The 20480-nt window shown below is 35.0% G+C and overlaps 2 protein-coding genes across 2 annotated transcripts; one reads left to right on the forward strand and one right to left on the reverse strand.

Moving 5' to 3' along the window:
• Nucleotides 1–2525: 2525 nt before the first annotated feature.
• On the reverse strand, nucleotides 2526–9883 carry LOC133680464 (dihydropyrimidinase-like). The gene is made up of 13 exons (XM_062103428.1): nucleotides 9722–9883; nucleotides 9328–9489; nucleotides 7869–7920; nucleotides 7097–7366; nucleotides 6747–6958; nucleotides 5998–6118; nucleotides 4873–4960; nucleotides 4669–4747; nucleotides 4292–4379; nucleotides 4145–4185; nucleotides 3993–4045; nucleotides 3670–3826; nucleotides 2526–2930 (listed from the first exon to the last, which is right to left on the reverse strand). The coding sequence occupies exons 1-13, from the start codon at nucleotides 9800–9802 to the stop codon at nucleotides 2739–2741; spliced, it is 1596 nt and encodes a 531-aa protein (XP_061959412.1). The 5' UTR covers nucleotides 9803–9883; the 3' UTR covers nucleotides 2526–2738.
• Nucleotides 9884–12170: 2287 nt separating this feature from the next.
• Nucleotides 12171–19155, forward strand: LOC133680024 (uncharacterized). Its single transcript, XM_062102808.1, has 8 exons — nucleotides 12171–12563; nucleotides 12875–12966; nucleotides 13315–13386; nucleotides 14077–14183; nucleotides 15115–15170; nucleotides 15399–15573; nucleotides 16875–17165; nucleotides 17793–19155. The coding sequence occupies exons 1-8, from the start codon at nucleotides 12381–12383 to the stop codon at nucleotides 18707–18709; spliced, it is 1893 nt and encodes a 630-aa protein (XP_061958792.1). The 5' UTR covers nucleotides 12171–12380; the 3' UTR covers nucleotides 18710–19155.
• Nucleotides 19156–20480: the final 1325 nt, after the last annotated feature.

A 20480-nucleotide genomic window follows, 5' to 3' on the forward strand; every position in this document is an offset into this window, starting at 1 on the left:
GGAAAAACGGTGAGAAAGCATTTGAAAGAATGAAAGAAAAGCCTCGATGATGGTCGCATAAAACTGAGCCCAACATCAAGAAACTATGGGCTACAAAACCGAGCCCTATAAAGAAGGAGGGCTAAAACCGAGCCCATTAATGGGCTTAAAGCCACGCCCAATAATTCTAAGAAAAGGGTACAAACCGAGCCCATTATTCTTTTATTTTTGGAGTAATTTGAAAGTATAGTAGTAATTATTTTTTAAAAATTATTTTTTATATTATTACATCAAAACAAAACAATCTGTAAAAAAAAAATATTGAGCTATGTGGTGGCAAGGTAATTATTTCCCACATAATTCTTATGAGTAGGATATACCCTACTTCTTAATGTGCAGATTCATGTAATTTGTAATGTACAAATACTCAAGGATTACTATATATGTAAAACAAGACATCTACATGCACAATTATCTAAAATAATATTTCCTTAATTTTCATTCTTTTAATTTTAATTTGCTAATTTAAGTATTAGAGGATTACTTATCCCACACAAGTGAATTATTTTGTAGAAAAAAAGCGAGCCATCAGTCAAACCCTAAATTCAAAAACCTTTCAAAGCACATTAAATAACTGTGAAAAAGTCTCGTAACTAAAAAAAGGGTTAATTGTTCATGCTAGCACTTGCCAGTGAAAGCAGGATGATTTGGAAACTGCATACTATGATGGACAAGCATTAAAATCATACAGATTTGTCCACAGCGTTTTAATGGATTTAATTCTAATTCTACCAAACGTATAAAAATCTCTAATTATAATTTTAATAAAATCAAAGCTTTCCAAACATGTCATAACATTCGAACTAGAACAATGGCTCGTCTTTCATTAATCGTTTTTCAAGTGAATGGCAGGAATTAAACTTGGAAGTCCACCCCCACCTCTAGATTTTCTTCCTTTGTTTTAGGCCGCTGGTCAAGGATAACCACTCACTACAAAGTAAAATCTCTATTCAGCACGTAACCATACTCTAAATTTGGAGGGAAAAAATTATACTTCCTCAAGTTTTCTACTGCCATTGTCTAATTTAAGCCTTGTGATACGCTTGCTACCCACTAAAACAGGTTGGCACCGTCACTGATTGTTTCCATCCATCAGTAAAATAGGGCATTTGACAGAGCAGCCCTGATCTCACTTAAAATAGACTTGTACGTACGTACTTACGTACTGATAATCTCTATTCACAATCTTACTTCCATCGCCTCGTCATGGCAATGGGGGAGGTAAGTGCACAGCTTCAGAAGTTCAAGGGGACATAATTTGTTCTCGATTTTCGTTTGTGTTTTGATTCTGATGTTGCTATTTTCCAACAAGAATTCTTGTTTCTTGTAAACTATCAAGAGCAAAGTTAGAGATAGATGGGAACTGGGAGAGTTTTCTTGTTTTGATATCCAAGACAAAATCATTCATTTATATTAGCATGCAATCACCAGCTTTTATTTTTGCAAGTGGGGTCCCTGATCTTGTTTTGATTAATACGCGTTAATGACCAAGGGGGTATGAACCAAAACAAGATCAGAATGGAAGTTGTTGATTTCCTCCCCAAATTCACTTAACATTAACAATGGTTACAAGTATATTCATGTTATTTAAATTATGTTTATATTCCGAGCAACTGACCTTGTAAGCTTCTGCGATAAAATATTGATCACGTTGACTTCTTTTTGTTTACAGAAAAATGGAGGGCTGTCTGTTCCTCAGTTTGGAGCATGGGACTCCAAGAACCCGGTACCTACCAACTACTCCATGGTGTTCACACGAGCTCGCGCTAATAGGAAGCAGCACAAGTCCGATGTCAGGCACGCTAGCCTTGGAAATGAAAGGGAACTGCTAGCTGCTGCTTGCCAACAAGAAGAACCTGTCTTGGTGAGTCTACAGTCCACTCTTTATCTTCTTTATACAGTTTAGTTTAGCAACGAGATCATTGTGCTTACTTGATTAAACTTTGCGCTTCCTCATTTGTTATTTGTTACCATGCTCAGCCTGTAATGGTCCATATCCCCTTGGTCTTTGGTAAACGCATATGGATCATTCCTTGGCTGAGTATGACTTAATGAGGGAAGCTATATAAATCACATTTGTAAGGAAAAGAATGAGGGGAACAGTTGGGGGGGGGGGGGGTATGAAAAAATAACAACAAACAACGACATTCTGCTTTCTAATTCTTCTCTATATGTATTCCGTGCAGAAGAGAAACAAGATCTTGACCTACATTCATTGCTGTATTAGGCCTTGATTTCACAAGAACCTAGGGTTCATCAACTCATGTAATTCTCAAGTATTAAAATATAAATTTCTATTTTGTGAATCTATAGACAAGACCTGTCATTAATTCGAAACCTTGTAATCTTTTGCTGTGAGCCTTGATTACTATGCATGACCTTCTGCTTGCAAATGTTCTTTATATTGGAAAGCAAATAGAATACCAGCAGATTACAACTAAATTAAAAGCAGTGATATGACATAAATTAATGGACATTCACGAACATTTCAGAATATGGTATAGTCCAGTTCATTTATTATTTGAACATTACCATTATTTAGGGTTACATAATTCGTAAATAAGTTTATCATAGTATAGTCTAGAACTGAAGCTTGGTGGAGTTGGCTGTCAAAATTTGTACATTGTGGTATTGTGTATAAGTCTCCTATATGCAATCTATAATAGAAAGGAAGAATCCTAGTAGTAGTACCAGCGACTTTAAGTTGTAGATTTAGAACGTTTTACTGGAGCATTCAGGGAGGATAGGTATGAAGCATCAGCCTTGTCAATTCCGCTGAAAAGATAATTGAAAGGGGGCATTTCTATGTACTTGCCAGAGCCAGGAACAACCTTCAGTTCATTATTTTCCCAAACAACTCGTCCTCCAGCAATTGTCACCTCAACCTTTCCCTGAGGAAAAGATGGTATGAACTTTCAAAACCCAACATGCAGTGAAAGGGTTTAGGTAAAAACATGAATATGAAAATACATGCACATGATGCTGGTGAGTGTGAAAGTGTGCACCAGTGCGCACTCACACACCACAGGCAACTAGCAGATGCATACTCACTTGTGTGCCAGCATATCTCGTTTCTAATCTCGTATTCCCAGCCAATATAATGGTGATATTTCTACCAAAGATTATTGGACAAGACCATGTATCTAACAAAATATGAAAAATGTGACCATAGCTTCAAGGCATGGATGAATCCTGGTGGTAACAAATCAGGATATCCTGGATCACAACTCAAGGGTTGCAACATGGCTATGTTTCTCCTAAAATGCTTAATAGGTAGAGTACTTTAGTGACTCCAGGCTCTCAACGAAAACATAACCTTTCGTAATGAATTCCTGAACCCAAGCAATAATATTTTTTTATCTTTAACATAGTTTTGACACACTCTAGAAGCAATATTTTGAATAGAACAAATATAACTGAAAAAACACTGAAAATACTATAGCTGCAAGACACCAACCACTTAGATTGGAAGAATCAAAAGATGACAGACATCAATTAAAACCTAGGATACCGTCGCTTTAGTCACGGTCAAACTGGTGTGAGGCCCCTTATGTAAGAAGGGCTAACAGGTACTTTGAATTCCACTTGTTAACAAAACAAAAGAGAACTAAATTATAGTGGAAAAATTACCTTCCCCCTTCTGCCTTCATAAACATTTGTATCTGTTCTAGAGTGGTGAGACCGGGCATTTATTTCAAAGCTTGAGTTTGGGTTGAGTATAATTATATCAGCATCAGATCCAGCAATAATTGCTCCTTTTCTTGGATATATGTTGAAGACCCTAGCACTGGAAAATTCATACGGATCAAAATGATTTTACACACTTCGTGAAGCTAAATCATGTGATTCATCAGATTGTACATGACCTATACTTATCATTATTAACCCTGAGACTGAATAACATGATTCACAAATAGACACTAAACTAACAAAGAATAACGGTCAAAGCATACCATTCAGTGCTTGTGACCCTTACAAAATCATTGATAGAAATTTGGCCAGATTCCTGAAAGTGCTCAACTTTAGTTGACAACCAATATGAGGACAACAATTTAAATTAATATAGTACGTAGGAATGATTATGCAAAGAGTCACAGAAGCTTACCACCATCGTATCCCAAACCAAATGAATCCTCTCCTCAATACCTATGTTTCCATTTGCCAGAGTTAGAAAAAAGAAAAAATGGCTAAAATTGAGTCAACATAATAAGAAGAGGAATAGATTTGACTTAAGCAATAACATTTTTATTACCATTGACACCATTAGGAATTTTACGGAAATCATCAATCCCGAAGGCTTTTTGTGTGGAATTAAATACACAATGATCAGTTCCTACCAGCTGCAAATTGTAATGAGTGGCATGAGAAACAAATAACGAGATTGTTCTTAAATGAGTAAATTGATTAATAAGTCTTGGATGATTCAAAGTAACAGTGAATCTAGATTTATATATTGCATCTGAAGCTTATAACCACCATCACAAACTTTAAGAGACCACATGTCCCCATTTTCCAGAAAATGAAATTAATTTTTCACTGAAATTAGCTTTACAGAAATTAGATGATCTCAGGTATCTTTAAGGTATGAACTATTACTCCAGTCAATCGTTATAATGACAAGAGAGAAACCTGTAGAACTCCATTTGAAAGGGCACCTTGCAGGACTTTGTTATGTCCTGCTGCTCTTATGGGGGGGCTCATGACAAACCTGAAAAATGAGAATATAGTAATGCTTGGCAATCAATATATATGACAAATTGATCAAATGTGTTCACCTCCCTCCCCTCTCCATCCAATAATAATAGTGATAATGGACAGAGTGCTGGCTCTTACTTTGATGCAGTGGCAAAGTCAGAATCCCAAAGTCCTGAATCATCAAGGACCAATCCGGAAACCACTGGCTCACCTACAACTCTCTGTCCTGCAGTTTGAAGAAAGTGATCTGGCTTTCGTGTTTTGAGAACAAAAATAAAATCGAAGCGACATAGCACCAGGGAAGTCATAAACAGAACAAGTTAGGTACCTAATGTCTTAAAGAGAATCTGGCAGTTGAAATACATTTTACAACCCTGTTTAGAGTCCCAAAGGAAAGGTTTTGAGATGCCTTTAGAAAGCGAGAGGTTGCAGAGGGGATGGTATAAAGCAGTGCAGTTAGGGAAATAAGCTGGTGCAAGTTAGGAACTAAATCATGCAGAAATCCAGGATACACAAAAGTGGGTGTTAATAAGGGGTGAGTAAGAATTTGATTATAGATGGGAACAAAAGTGGCTGATTACAGTAAGAAATCAATTGCATGTAGGAACAAGCAGCCATCAAAATTACTGGCAACAGTGCCTGGCACAATTGCGAGAAGCGCATAGAGGAGTCAGGTGATAAATATAAATGGTTCAAATGGGACATCATCCTTATTCTCATACTCATGCATGGTATCAATTAACTTAATAATCATGTGAAAGATTTATAGCCACTCCAGTTTTTTAAGATCAATTTCACTGGGCATGCGGACTATTTTATCTTCTCTATTACTTGAACATCCTTAATAAACATGACTTGTCCAGCTTGTATTCCAGAAGTATTACTATCTATCCTCTATAGTCCGCTATTCTTTCCAGCCAAATTTTTTATTTACTTGTTACAGACACTATCCATTATCTTACACCAATGTTGGCGTGTTATTGAATCCGGCTGTCTTAGTAATATTATATTTAAGAGAAAAAGTAAAAGAAAATAAATGAAATATAAGGGACGGCAGCAACGAATTTAACTGTTTCGTTCTGTTACAGAAAATGCCTGTTCTCTTATAAACTCACAGCTATGTAGTATGTACCGCCCTGTAAGCAACAGAGTCTTTTATATGTTTGTTAGACTCTATTCACAATGGTGTGAATTGTAATTGACTACTGCGGTCATGTAAAACTTCTCAACAAACAAGAAAATGAAATATTAAAAACTTTAAACCTGATTTTCGAGCTTTGGCTATTTCTTCCATGGCATCAATGCTCATCACATGAACTACATAGAGAGGAGTGTTCACAAAACCAGCTAAACGAATTGCTCGAGCAGTTGCCTCTCCTTCCAGCTGCACGAGAATCAAACTAAATGCTAAATTATAAAAGAAAGATGTATACTTCAAAAAATCTTTAAGGAAATGGAATACCGTAAAATACAAATACATATCTGCTTAGCACGAACAGTTATCAATCAGAGATCAGTAAAAAGGTAAAAAAATTGCTGAGCTAAGCTAATCTTATTAGCTAAAGAATTCATTCTTAAAGGATCAGACACAGGCTGTTTCTGCAGATCAAATACACGATTGAAAAATCCTGTGATAATCACATTAATAACATCATAAAATACAGTACATATCTCTTACCACATAAGATTAACTAAACAGGGAGTGAACAAAAAAAAGTAAAAGCAGTCTGCCACATTCTCTCACATATTGTAAGCACTAAATCCTCCCAGGAAAAATCGACACATCATAGAGGAACAAGAAAGGAAAATAACTAAAAACAATTGGAACAACTAATTCACCAAATATAAGGACAGTAGATTTGGTCTACAGGCTACTAGAAGATTATTTGTATGATATGGGTGGGTAGGGTTCACACAAATTCTAGAGTGAAGCACATAGATCATTTCTCAATTACAGAATTTTTAGTTAGCCGGCACACATTACAACGCGGAGAGCATATTTGAAGGATTACCAACGGGGGCCTTGAAAGAGCATGTCCTTCTGGACCAGTAATACCAAGTTGTATCATTCTTTTCTGTCCTTCAAATACAGCATCTCCATTTTCTGCGTGGACCATGGCCAATGCACCAAGAGACTTGCACCGCTTCAGTCCTTCTAATAGAAGCTCATCATTGACCATAAGCGACCCCTTGTATGCTAGAAAAAACTTAAAAGAGTTGATACCTGCAAGTTTTAAATGCATGTAGATTTTAAATAAAAATAAATAAATAGCCAGAGGTTGCTGTTTCTCAGTTCTCCGATATAAATTGAAAAAAAAATACTTGAAAGAATCCATGGATGACCTTGAACAAAAATACCAACCTTTTTCCTTCACCATAATTTCCATATCCCTTGAAACACTGTCATCAAACTTAGTGATTGCCATATGAAAACCATAATCCATGCATGATTTCTTTGCCTTTTCCTGATAGCTTTCTAAACCTGCTATTAAACTGCCATTTACTGGTATAACAAAGTCAATATGCATTGTGGTCCCACCTGCTAATGCTGCTGCCTGACCACTGAAAAAGTCATCAATAGTTTCAGTGCCCATAAACTCCATAGCAAGGTGCGTGTGAGGATCAATTCCACCTGATGATGTTACAAGGAGAAGATGGCAGCCATAAAATGGAATGATTTGCATTAAGTTTTTAAACCCAGTATTGGTATTAACAGCTAACCAGATAGTCGTTACACACTCAAATTACTTCTAACATAGAGGAAAGAATTCACAATATGAACATTGAAAGCGCAGTGCAGAAAACATTGAAAGGAAGCATCCAAGAGCTGATTCTTGCATTATAAAGATGTATTAGATTTATAAAAGATGCATAGAGAGTGATTAATGTGCCTAGCTCATTTAGATTCCAAAGCTCTGTTTGAACTGCAACAATGAATGCAAGAAAGAGTAGTAGACAAGTGATAGCTATATCTCTAAAGCTTTGTGTTTTATAATAAGATTGTGTGAGAAAGAAAAAGGAGAGATAGAAGGAAATCCTAGTGTATGGGATCTGTGAAGCATACAAAATCCTGCTGTTAGAAAGGTTAAAACACAAAAATTGATCTATCATGAAGAGATAATACCGCAACTAACCTGGCATGACAAACTTTCCAGTGGCATCAATTACTTTAACATCATCAGTAACCTGCAAATAGCAACCAAACAATTGAAAACTAAGTATGAAAGACATCATAAAGTAAAGCCCGAGCATTAACAGCCAAAACAAAGCATTAAAGAAACCAGATCATTTAGCAACGCGAGAGGGTAACGAATGTAAATCACATTCTGAATAAAGCAGATTTAAAATGAAGACAGGTATCAGGCGGGCATAAGAAGCTATGAACAGCGAGCTGCTAAGACTATAGTATTATGGTGTCCCAGAATCCTGCACTTTATGTAACTTATTTAGCAAGTTAGGTAGGCTTACATTGTATTTGCAACCAAAATGCCCTACTGAGCCTCAATTTTTTGATGAAATACATCCAGCATGTCTAACTAATATTACTCCTTGGAATTCTCACGTAATAAATTGTGAATCTGTATCCACATACAGGGAATCCAGAATTGCTGATGTTAGTTTTCAAGTATCATTAATATGAGATTGCAAATAATTTAAATCCCCTCGTGACCAAACTTTATCATCATATGAACTTTCCAGTCAGAAGAACTGAAATCCATTTAAAATTTAGTATTAGAATAATCTGTTCCCCTTTTCATTGACGCAAGCCCATTATCAATGCCCTTGTGAAGTTGGCTAGAACTAAAACAAGCTGCCTGCTCTTATTAGTTTTTCCGCACCTCATTCGTTTCGATTCTTCTTTTTTTTTCTGGTTCTGCCGAAGCTATTGCATAGTTTACCTAGCCTTTATTGATGTTATTTGTATTCTTATCGAAGAGTGAGGCCCTCTCATTCCTTAGCTTAGGGGGTGAGAGGGGCAAGGCAAAAGGGTGGATGGTCCCTTGCACCGGTGTTCCTTATCTCAGTAGTGGAATTCGTAGGATATGACTTCTACCAAACTCAAACCTTCCTTAAGCTGAGGAAATCTAATTCAAGAGGTGGATAGATAGGACTACATCTTGCTCAATCAGGCTTTTTTTTCCCAGTAAAACATATAAAATCTGCCTGCTTGCTTCAATTAAGGATAACAAATCAACATCGTCATACTTTCCTCTCCTTTCTATGGTGCTAGCTAGTAAACTATCACGACACTGGCAAGTTTGAAACTGCTGCTATATGCTACATCATAACAACTTGAAAATCATAGTATGAGAAAGCATCTCCTGCCATTTCCAAGACACTTCATCAAAGAACTTGAAATAACTCTTCCTAAAAAATCATTGATGGCTTCTACTAAGACTCTTTTCATTCTTTCTTAATCGACAAAAAAAAAAATCCAACACTTGTAAACAGTTAAAAAAGATCGGATTTTAAAAAAAAAATTTGTTCACCTGTTTTTGGGTCAAAAGGATTGAAATTAAACCAACTTCTAGTAAAGCCTTAGCTACAGTACAGATAAAAAAAAAAAAAGGAGAGAAAAGATATATTAAAAACCTTGAGATCAGGCTTGACAGCAACAATAATCCCATCCTCTACGTAAACATCAGCAACCTCTTGGTGGTGTGCATTCACGACAGTTCCTCCCTTGATCAACAGCTTCGTTGATGATGAAAGTCCACATCCAACCTCACCATATCCAATCCCAGCTTCGCAGAACTGTGAAAAAAAAAATAAACCAAAATTTTCAAATCCTTTTCTCTATGCAAGTAATAATACTTTATCTTGATTGATTGATTGGTCAGTATAAAAAAGAAGAAAAAGTTGGATAGCGTTTTTCACTTTCTCGGCGTCCAAACAGAAAGTCAACTCAAATTTACTTAGAAACCAATCATCAAGTGAAGCAAATAAGGAAATTCAAAGATGATAAATTAGTAGTGGTATGAATTACCTGGTTGGATTGTGAATTTGAAGGAGAATGAGTGAGGAGAAGAAGAGAGAGTGAGAAGAAGAGATAGAAACGATAAGCCATTTTTCAATTGAGAGTGAGATCTCTGTCTCGCACTAGACGCACAAGATGTCCTGCGCCAGCCTATTTTTGGCTTTTCAAGCGGGCGCGTTGAGTGTCGTTCATTTGAGAGAGCGGTTGTATTGTAATTTTTTTATTTTTTTAAAATTAAAATAATTCTTTTAATGTTTTTTCGTTATTTTAATGGGTTGATGATAAAATAAAAATAAAAAATATTTTAATATACTTTTAATTAAAAAATACTTTTAAAAATATGATTTACATCAACCTTAAACACTATCTTATTTGATTTGATTTATGAAAAATTAGGAAACAAGAAAAAAAAAATGTCTCCACATCTATATTGTGCTTGTATACTATTAAGGCATCTCAACTTAAAATTTTAAGTTGTTAAGTGAAAATTTTGATATTATATCAAAGAACCATCTCAATCCAATAGTTTAAACTGTTAAGTGAAATCTCAGGATATAATTTATATTATTCTCTAACATATACAAATAATTTACGTCGGAAACAGCATGATATTTATTGAATACGTGGGGATATTGTAGAATATAATAAAAAGAGATTCAAATTTGGATAATTGGATTCGCGAGGATACAGTTATGGAAATCCTTTTTTGGTTTATTTTTTAAAATGTATTTAAAAAGATTGGTTAAGGTATAATTTAAGTTTTATGAGATTATACTACAAACTAAAAGACATAGCTGCATGGTCCAGTGTTCATATTATACTAGCAACTAAAATATACGAGGTGCATGGTTTACTATTCATATTATACTGCAAACTAAAAGACACTTGTGATAAACTTTATTGTATATAATTTTTATTTAATTTATTTTTAAATCATTGTTTGTAAATAAATTAAATTAAAAGATTTTAAAATTAACCTTGAACACAGATTAATAATAATTTTCAAATAATTCTTTGCGACTTAGATATATTTTTGTTATGTTTACAAAAAAAATAATTAATCTGACTCTAATATAACATGAACTTTAAAGTAGTAAAATAATAAATATTTAGCCCAACAAAAATTTATTTTAAAACTTTTTAATTAATAAAATAATTATTGTTTTATTATTATTAATTATTATTTTTTAAATATCATGACATCCACATATTAGATAAACTCGGTTTTCACGACTTAACTCGTCAAATTCATAACTCGAATCATGATCTCCAATGAGTTTAATAATTTTTTTAAAAAAATATATTCTTGACTTGATTATATTATAAAAAATAAACGATTGTAAAATTAGATACTAACCAAATATCATGGTGTTATTTTAGACCACAATAACCTCATAAAAAATAAATCAAAATAAAATATAAAAACCAATTAAAAGTTAAACAAATGTAGATTAATGAAATTTAAATAAAAACTACTAATATATTACTTATTGCTGCTTATAATTAAGTCACCAACCATATTTTGATGGTCAATACAGGGTTTTTTTAATTAAAAATATACTTTCAATACTTTTTTTTATGCAAAACACATGACAAACATCATGCAAATTACCTAACAATCCCACAACACCCCATAATCATCTAAAAAAAATCAATTAAATTAAAAAATCAAAATGAAATCTAATCTACTTCTCAAGGCTCTGTTTATTTGTTGGAAAGTAGTTTTTTTTTTCTTTTATGAAAAGTGATTTATTTGAAAAGTGGATTTCTAAAAAATGAATTATTTTCTGATATTTGGCATGTCATAAAAAATAAATAAAAAAAACACTTTACAATATTTGGTTGTGTCATTGAAAATTTGTTGAAAAATAACTTATTAATGTTTTATTTTTAAAAAAATTTATTAAAAAAATAAAAAACAAATCTTACAAATTAAAATATTGAATGAGAATGAAATTGAAAAATAAATTTTATTTCATAAATTATCTTCAATCAAAAAAACAGTTATTTATCTAGATGTATTTATTATTCACCGGACTCTATATTTTTATTAGATTGAACTAAAAAGGAACAAAACTCCAATATTAAAATAAAAATATAAAATATATCAAATAAGTATTATTTTACATGTTAAGTTTTGAAGTATTTAAAATTTGATTTTATCATAAAATAAGAGAGTAGGGATTCATTCAGATACCCTTAAATTTCTAAGAACATCATTTACCCAAATCCTTATGCCACCATCCATCCTTTTGGTCTCTAGTAAAATAGATCCATGGGCCTAAATTGATAATTTTCAAAAGGCCGTTATTTTCGTTAACATAAGATAGGCCCTCAACATTCTTTAAGTTTTATCCCAGATTCCCAACCCTAAAACCGCACCATATCGACCCGGATCAGACCCGCCCAGGCATCTCCAGGGTTTTAGGATATTAGATTTTACTTTTTAGACAGACCAGCCCCGTAACAGCACAGAGTCACAGACCCTTCCCTCCAGAGTCTCAGTGGTAAAGCCGCTTTGCAGAGTAAAAAATCTCTCCATAAAATAATCCAATATTATTCCACTCAACCGCAACATAAGATAAATTAGGGTTTCTATTTTGGTACTTTCAGTTCCTTCTCCCTGCTTGAAGAAGCCAGTGGCAGCGGATTAGCTGGTGTTTCATCAATGGAGTCACTGTTAGGATTCCAAGACGAAACGATAGCCGTTGTTGGCGATGACCAAGAGAAATCAACATCGTCATCGTACGGCTACAAATTAGTGCCGTGGTTAAACTGGAATGAATGGGAATGTGTTAGAGATTCTCTCTTCTCCGGTTCTCCTGAGAAGATTCACTCTGCTATTACCAGAGTAAGACATAACTCTCTCTCTCTCACACACAAAATTTTCTCTGCTTGTTTCCCTAAAAAGTTAATTTGGAATGGCTAGGCATTCAAAGTATGAATTCAAACTTCTTGCAAAGATTCATTCTGTTTGTTTCCTGAGAAATTAGGGGAAATAGCATGTAGTCGCGGCTGCTATCGTATATTTTCACTGTTTCGGTTCAGCTGTTAAAAGTGAAAAAACCTTTTCTAACCAGTCTGTGGTTTCATTATGTTAAATTAGTGGCTTAGCTGCCAATAAAAATATTTCCAGTTTTAACTTATATATCTGTGATATAGATATCAACATGGCGAAGCAGAGGATGTTTACCGGCTGTGATTGATGTTACAGCTTCGATCATTGAAGTTCAACAGAAGGATCCTTTGTACAGGTAACTCTTTGTTCCCAGTCTCGGTGAGCCGATGCCCAAGGTCGTTCTGTTTTTAAACGGGTAGCTTGATTCAAATGGCCTATGCCAGTTCCTTAAATTACAATGGCCATGCTAGTTCTTCTCTTCCGTGGGACTGTGATGCTATGTTATTTCTTTTTGTGAATAAAAAGAAAAGGTTTTCTGCTGCCGGGATTTGAACCTGGATTTCCTGTATAACTTGAAATTGCCAATGTGCCACAGCAGACTTATTGACAACTCTTTTCGAGTGTGATGCTATGTTATAATTGTATGTTTTTGGAATCCATTGTTTTGTGTATTCTAAAAGTTTCATTTTTTTTTCCTTTTTAGAAAGGACTTACCTGATGATGCTATACATTCCGAGCAAATGTTGGCAATGCTATATTGTATGGCTATCTTGAGGTAAGTTGTTCTTGCATTCTTCTTCTTTTTCAACTAGAATCTCATCATTCTCTCTAGCCTTGCTGCTGTACTGATGTAATAATAGCGTATATGTATTTGGAATTTACAAGTATTTTTCACGTGGCTTCTTTTTTGATATATTGTATGGAAATCTTGAAGTAAGAACCAGGAAGGCTGGGTCAGGAAAAGCTTGTATGATGATGCATCAATAAATCATGCTATTGATAGTTATGAGGATGCTGGAGCAAAACATCTTGGAAATGGATTTTGCTAATATAATGGAAATTAGATATAGACATATTAACCCTATTCACCTAGAATAATTTGAAACATGTTGATGCATGCAAACATAGAATTGCAATGAAAATTTCTTGTCATTTATCAAGTTTGCATATCCTCAATTTTCAAAAATTTCTTTTCATTTTAAGATATGCTGAAATATTTTGCAATGAAAACACCATTTATCAAGTTGGAACAAATGACATATAATTCATTTGGATTCTTATAATTAATCCTGGTTTCTGTGTAACTTTCCTAGAAATTAGGACAGTATATCTACATCAAAGTTTTAGAGGTCTTATGCTTAAAGATTGTATTTGGTTAAGTTGCCTTATTTTGTATATGCATGCAAACATAGAATTTCAGTAAGGAAAAATAGCAGGCTCACATTGCCAAGTGTTGTTACTGAAGGCTTGTAAACTGTGTTGTTGAGAAGACAAGGAAGAAAACAGAGGTGTCGATTGCTGAGGCAGCTGGTGCAATAGGTATTCCGCGTACGCTGATCGACATTCGTCATGGTTAGTGTTTTCTTTGCATAAGCTAGTTGCTCTATATCGTTGGTTTTATAAGCAAAGGAGAATCTTAACTTTGGCAATTCCTGCACATGTTTTTTGGTATCTACAAGTGCAGAGTCATTAAGAATCTTAAACTGTTTTTGGGATTATTTTCCTTGAATTCAAGTTCTTTGGCGCTTGCTGAGAATTTTTCTTTTCAGGCATGTTGCCCTTTTACTATCCACTTGAAGGAAACGATTGAACACTTACATAATCCTTGAGGTTTTTGCTAAATCTACCCTTGTGGTTGCAAGTCCAAGACTCTTGACCAGTGTACCAAGAAATGAAACTTAGTCTGTCCTATTTGCGTCCCTACTCTTCGTCTTTCAATTATCTGCAAAAAGTTGTCATCAACCTATAAGCCTCCAAGTTCCCTTATTATCACTAAAATCACTCCCTAAAATTCACCTTATTGTTACATGATATTAATTCCATCATTTTCCAGCTCTTTCTCTACTAATTAAGCCACTCGAATAAACCATAATTAAGCCTTGAGAATCTTAAAAGCATAATCTAGTATCATCCAGTGAAAGCAATTCATTTGCCTTCAATCTCAGTCATCAATGCATTTCAACATTAAAATGTGAACCTCCATTCTTATATCCTGACCCCTAAACTCCTCATTTTAACCAAGCTAACTCACTGCAAATACACAAATTCTTGTTGGTCCAAATCTATCCCATATCAACAGCCAACCTGCACCCCTCTTCCTGATACACAAACAAGGATCTAGCGTAAAGTACTTGAATATTTGTATACATGCTAGCAGAGCTATTGTAATTTTGGTGGCAGATCCAGTGGATATCTCATTAATTTGCGGTGAAATATTCTTGATTTTTTTGCTGGACTGAATCGAGAACTCTAATGTCTTTTCTTGATGTTGCTTTGATTGTAGAGGGTTCTCACCGTGATCTTCCTGCTCTCGCACTTGTTCGGGATTCTGCTGTTAAGGTATATTGTCCATGCAAGTTTCTGTAATCTATAGTGCAATCCTTTATACTGAGAATCTTTTCTAACTGTTTTGCAATTAAGTCTGATAAAACTCCTGTTTCAATGTTTCATGATTTTTTTTGGAAAATTGTTGGGCCATGCTTCCACGCGATTATTTAACTAACAAACCATGTTTGTTTTTGAAGTCTGTGAAAGTTAACTTACAACATCTGCTGCTGAAAATTTCAGGCAATTGATTGGTTGAAATCTTATTATTGGGAGCCTCAGACAAAGCAGATTCCATTCCAAAGAGATGGAAGTGCTGACATCAGAAAAGAAATCAAATCTAAATTCCGCGAATTAGCTTCCTGCTTGAAAGTTAAGAAGAGTACCCAACCTGGTTCTTCAGCAATCAAAGCAAAACGTGCGTATGAAATTTTAGTGTCTTTTATTTTCTCTCTTTGGACATTAAAAGGCCGATGCAATTTTATTTTTCTCCCTTTTGATATTGCCAGGCCTTAGAATAATGTGATTCAAAATAAGACTTCATGACCAAATTTTCATGAAGGCTTAACATGTTTTCCCCTTTTTAACTTTTGTGACTGGTTAACCAGCATTCCACTGCATTTCCCTTCCATAGAATAAAGAACTTGTTATTCTAAGACTAAACATAGAGAAGGGCAAATCCCTCTTAACATGAAGAGGATAGCTAAAACAAGGAAATCATAGTGAGTGAAAGAGGGGTCCTGTCAAATTAGATGTATGCGTAGATGCTGATGCTGATATTAGTATTCATCTCAATCCTCTTTGGGAATCTTTTGTCCATGTAGCATGTTTGGTTTTCATACCTACAAGAACATTGGCTCTTTTTTTTTTCACCACTATGTATTCGGTACATGTTCTTTTTTCCTTTGTCTAGAAAGATTAGTTCTTGAAACAGTGATATCTTGGCCCAAGTCATGATGTGTTATCCCATTCCACAATTTTTTTTTCAGTTCATAAAAAGCATGACTTGTTCTTATCTGGAATTGTTACTGTAACTGCACTGTTTGGAGGTGTGGTGGAGGTTGTTTTTCAAAATGTTTTTTGCTTGGAAATGCATCAAAATATATATTTTTTATTTTTTGAAATTTATTTTTGACATCAGCACATCAAAACGATCCAAAAAAACACACAGAAAAAATTGAAGCTAAAAAAAACAAAAAAATTCAAAAGCATGGTTGGACTGCAATACCAAACAAGGCTAGTTTGAATGTAAACTTATGTATTTTTTTACTCATCCCAATGAGGACATAGCATTTTTTGGTTATATGATTTTCAATGCTTATTTAATCCCTGCCACTATAGAATTTCAATCTTATTGACCGCCAGCCTTTGTAGGGGGCAGATGTCGTGAACAACTTTCTGGCCATATTAAGTTTTTCTCACTTGTGTCCAGCACCCTATATTCATCCAAATCTAGGGGTGAGATAATATGTTCCAATTATTTTTAAGAAGTAATAAAGGCAAAGTTCAAATTTATGGTTCTTTTATTCTTGATATTTCTTGGTTGCGATATAGTTCATTATGAACACTTAGTGAAGAACTTTTGAGGATAGTTTTTAATGTTGTAGGAATTCTCACTGATACTGTTTGAAATTTGGAGTCGTGGCTAATGCATGGAAGATGGCCCAAATATCTGCACACACAAGTTATATGTATTTGCTGATGAACTTCTTTCTTCAGGTTCTAAGAAGAATATTACCAAGACTTTGAAAAATCTGGTTCGTCTATATTCTTCCTTCTCCTCAGAAGTACTGTCAGTTTTGTTGGAGTTCTTGCTCAAGGCTTTAGATTCTTCAAATTTGGTGGAGCTTCCAAAAGATTGCCTAGTTGGCGAAGGCATGTGTACTTTGTTGGATGACTGGAAGCTTGTAATAACAAAATTCTCAAAGAAGGAACCAGAAGTACTCCTTATGCTTCTTAAGGCTGTTCTAAATATGATTGATACTCACGAAGCCATGAAATATGAAATGGGTAACCACAAACTCAGTCCTCCTGTGTTCCATAGCTATTGTTTGCTTATTCTTTAGGTCCTCTTAGGATAATCAGAACCTTTAGTAGTTGTTAACTGCTAACGTTCTCCATTTTCACTGTGCTTGGGGTTAATATTTTTTTGTTTGTTCACAAGAAGCACAGAAATAGCACTACTTGTATATTGGTTTATTAGCAAGAAGTTTCAGAAGATATAGGTTTAGTAACAGAAATTCTCTCCAAACCTTCAACAAAATTCGAAATGCTTCTGCTTTCAGCTAGCTATAATTTGGTGTCAACTTTCAATATGCATTTTGTTTTTGCATTTGAAACCCACTTGTGAACTTTTCTTCGTTGAACCAACTTTTGTGATCATTGGTCTTTATTTGAGCTGATGTATTAGGCATGCCCAACCTCATATTTGTTGAACTCTTTTCAACCTGTTTATAAGCTATATCTGATTAACCATGTAAGTACCTGGTTTACAATGAATGCCAGCTTGATGTGGAATGACATATAGCTTCCTGTAACCATACATGATAGCGTCAAAAAGGTTCAACGCAATAATAATCACATAAATGGTTTTGATTTAATGTTCTCTTTATTGACCTTTTCTGAAATCTTGTTTAGGAAAACACCTCATATCATGGGAGCATGGAACAGAGAATAACCAAATTGATCGACTTTCTTCCTTGTTTGCATGGCTTGTTGGACAACTCAAGGGACTAAAGCCTCTTCGCTGTAAACAATCTGCAGCTGAAAGCATAGCCTCTTCAATAGGAATGAATTTATCCAACGCAATCCTGATGGAGGTTCTCCGTAAATGCCTTCTGGTGTCCTCATATGGCAATAAGCAGCTTATGGGTTCAGCACTGCATCTTGCACAGTTGATGGGTGATAGCTCCGTGATGGATAAACTCAAAAAACTAAGTTTGCTAGCTTTATCAGACCCAGATGTTACCCAAGAGATGTCTCCTCCCCCGAGTTTGAATAGCCTTCTTACCCAGCAAGATCAATCTATCCATCAGGCCACCAAGAAGCTAGACTTTGTAAAACTTTGCCGAACAAAGAGTAAAGTTGCTAAGAGAACAGATGGTGATGTGGGTAGTTCAGGAAGATGGGTTGTGGCAAAATCATGGAACCCATGTCCAATTGGTATGTTGCCTCGTGACCTTGGATCTTCTGGCTGTCTTCCTGTTCTTGAATGTGATGACGACGGTAAAAAGCCTGTGCATGCATCAGAAAGGAAGCAGATCTGGGAACAGAAACAATGTAGCATAAGAGAACCTGGTGGTGATATTCCTTTATCAGATTACACTAGTGTCCAGAGGACTGGTAGCAAGAGAGAAGCTGGTTCTGAAATTTATTTATTGGATAAATCAAGTGTGAAGAAGATGAGAGAGACAGCAGACAGTTTTGAATCAGAGGGCGAGAATGTTTTGTTGTCAAAAGATGACAAAGGTTGTCTAATGATAAACGGGGTTTGGAAGAAAGTCGGGGAAGAAGAGCTACTTGCTATTATGTCTGATGTGAGGATTTTGGTGTAGAAGTCCCCAGAACAACATTTTTGATTTCTTTATGGTGCCCTATTTACTCAATTTATTCTCATTGATATTCATCTGCAACCCTTTAACAACCTCATTCTTATGGGAAATGAAATTACTGGAACTTACGCAAAGAAGCTGGCATGGCTCAAACTGGTTTCCAGGCACTAGGCACGCTCTTATTACTCCTGTCTAAAGTGATAAATTTTCAATGGGAGTGGAGCATGCTGCGAGGAAACATGGCCTAGCATCAACTTTGATATTTTCGTGATGCATTTTGTTCAGGTTTGTTCCCATCATTCTTGTAAACTGCTTTCAGCTATGTCAAGGTAGGTCTGTACTCTGCTGTCAGTGTGATTGCTCTTATCTTGTTCAAGGTGCCGCATTAGCAACACAACAGGAGCATAACTTTTAGAGCAAAAAAATAACAAGAGCTTGCATTGCCATACCTGTCCATTTGCGTAAAAGAACAACTTAAAATCGAAAATAGCACGCCTTGAGTTTTTGCTTTCATGGGTCTCACATACCGACTCTTTTAGCATTCCATCACGTGGATTGTGAATATTGAAATTACTTGTTTATACTGCTGTTTGATACTTTCCAATTTTTTAACAAGAGAGCAGCCCTTAGATGCTGTAGCTAGACAACTAGAAGTAAAAAAGCTCTCGAGATATTAATAACGTCAAAAAAACATAGACTTACAAAAAATACAAGGAACTAGGCGAAGGTCCAATGGTACAAAGCACACCATCACAGCCGGGCCCACCACTGAAATGTAGTAACTAGCATATGGAGGAAAGCCCGGCAGGGGCGACCTGAGAACACATGTTGCCCAAGATAACCCAGGAGGGTGCAGCCCACATGTGATTCCAGGTCGCTCCTGTAGGAATCCTCCACAATCGTACGCCTCTGTGTCTTCCGTTTGCTCAACTTCGGCGATGAATGCCGCTGGGGCTTCATTCCTAGTTATATAGCAAGAAAAACCCAGTACTTCATTTCAAATGTACTACACGGAGTCACCATATATGGGAGTACTTGATGTTGATCTTTTAATTGAATTTTATCATACAATTTGTACTCCCTGATCCAGCCCCATTGTACTGCTATGGAGCAGCAAATGGGCATAATATTGTTGTAGGAAGGCTAATGAAGGACGCATGCTTTTAGTACACAGTTGATTGGGGGTCGTACAGAAGTATGATTAGCACAAAAACCAAGAAAGCAGTACATCTGTACGTCACGTGTATATCATGGAAGGAATCGTTCAAGAGTATTGGAGTTTGGAAGAAAATTCGCCCAGTATTAGTACCAAACCAAACTTTGTTGTTTTCTTACCATTAAGAAATGCAAAAAACTCATCTTTCATATTGAAAAAAAAAAGATAAAGATTATTATTATTATTATTATCAATTTAGTTAAATTGCTGCTAGAATTGAATATGTTCACGGGCAATGATGTATTTTTAAATTTTGAATTTTTTATTTATTTTTTTATATTTTTGTATCATTTTAAATGTGCTAATATCAAAAATATTTTTTTTTTTAATATTTTAAAAAACAACTATATTTTTAAATATCATTTTAAAAGATTAATTAAAGGCACAAACCACCTTAGACCTTGATATGTGGTTGTGAATAATAAGAGATGGGTCACAGTAACATCATCTAAGATTTCTCACATTCATCATTCATGAGGTTTAATAGTTTGTAACATCCTTTTGTGATCAGCACACACTAAAAGCTAAAAGCTAAAAGCTAAAAGCCTGTTTCTTTGA

The sequence above is a fragment of the Populus nigra genome, chromosome 19 (genome assembly GCF_951802175.1).
Source record: "Populus nigra chromosome 19, ddPopNigr1.1, whole genome shotgun sequence".
Classification (NCBI taxonomy): domain Eukaryota; kingdom Viridiplantae; phylum Streptophyta; class Magnoliopsida; order Malpighiales; family Salicaceae; genus Populus; species Populus nigra.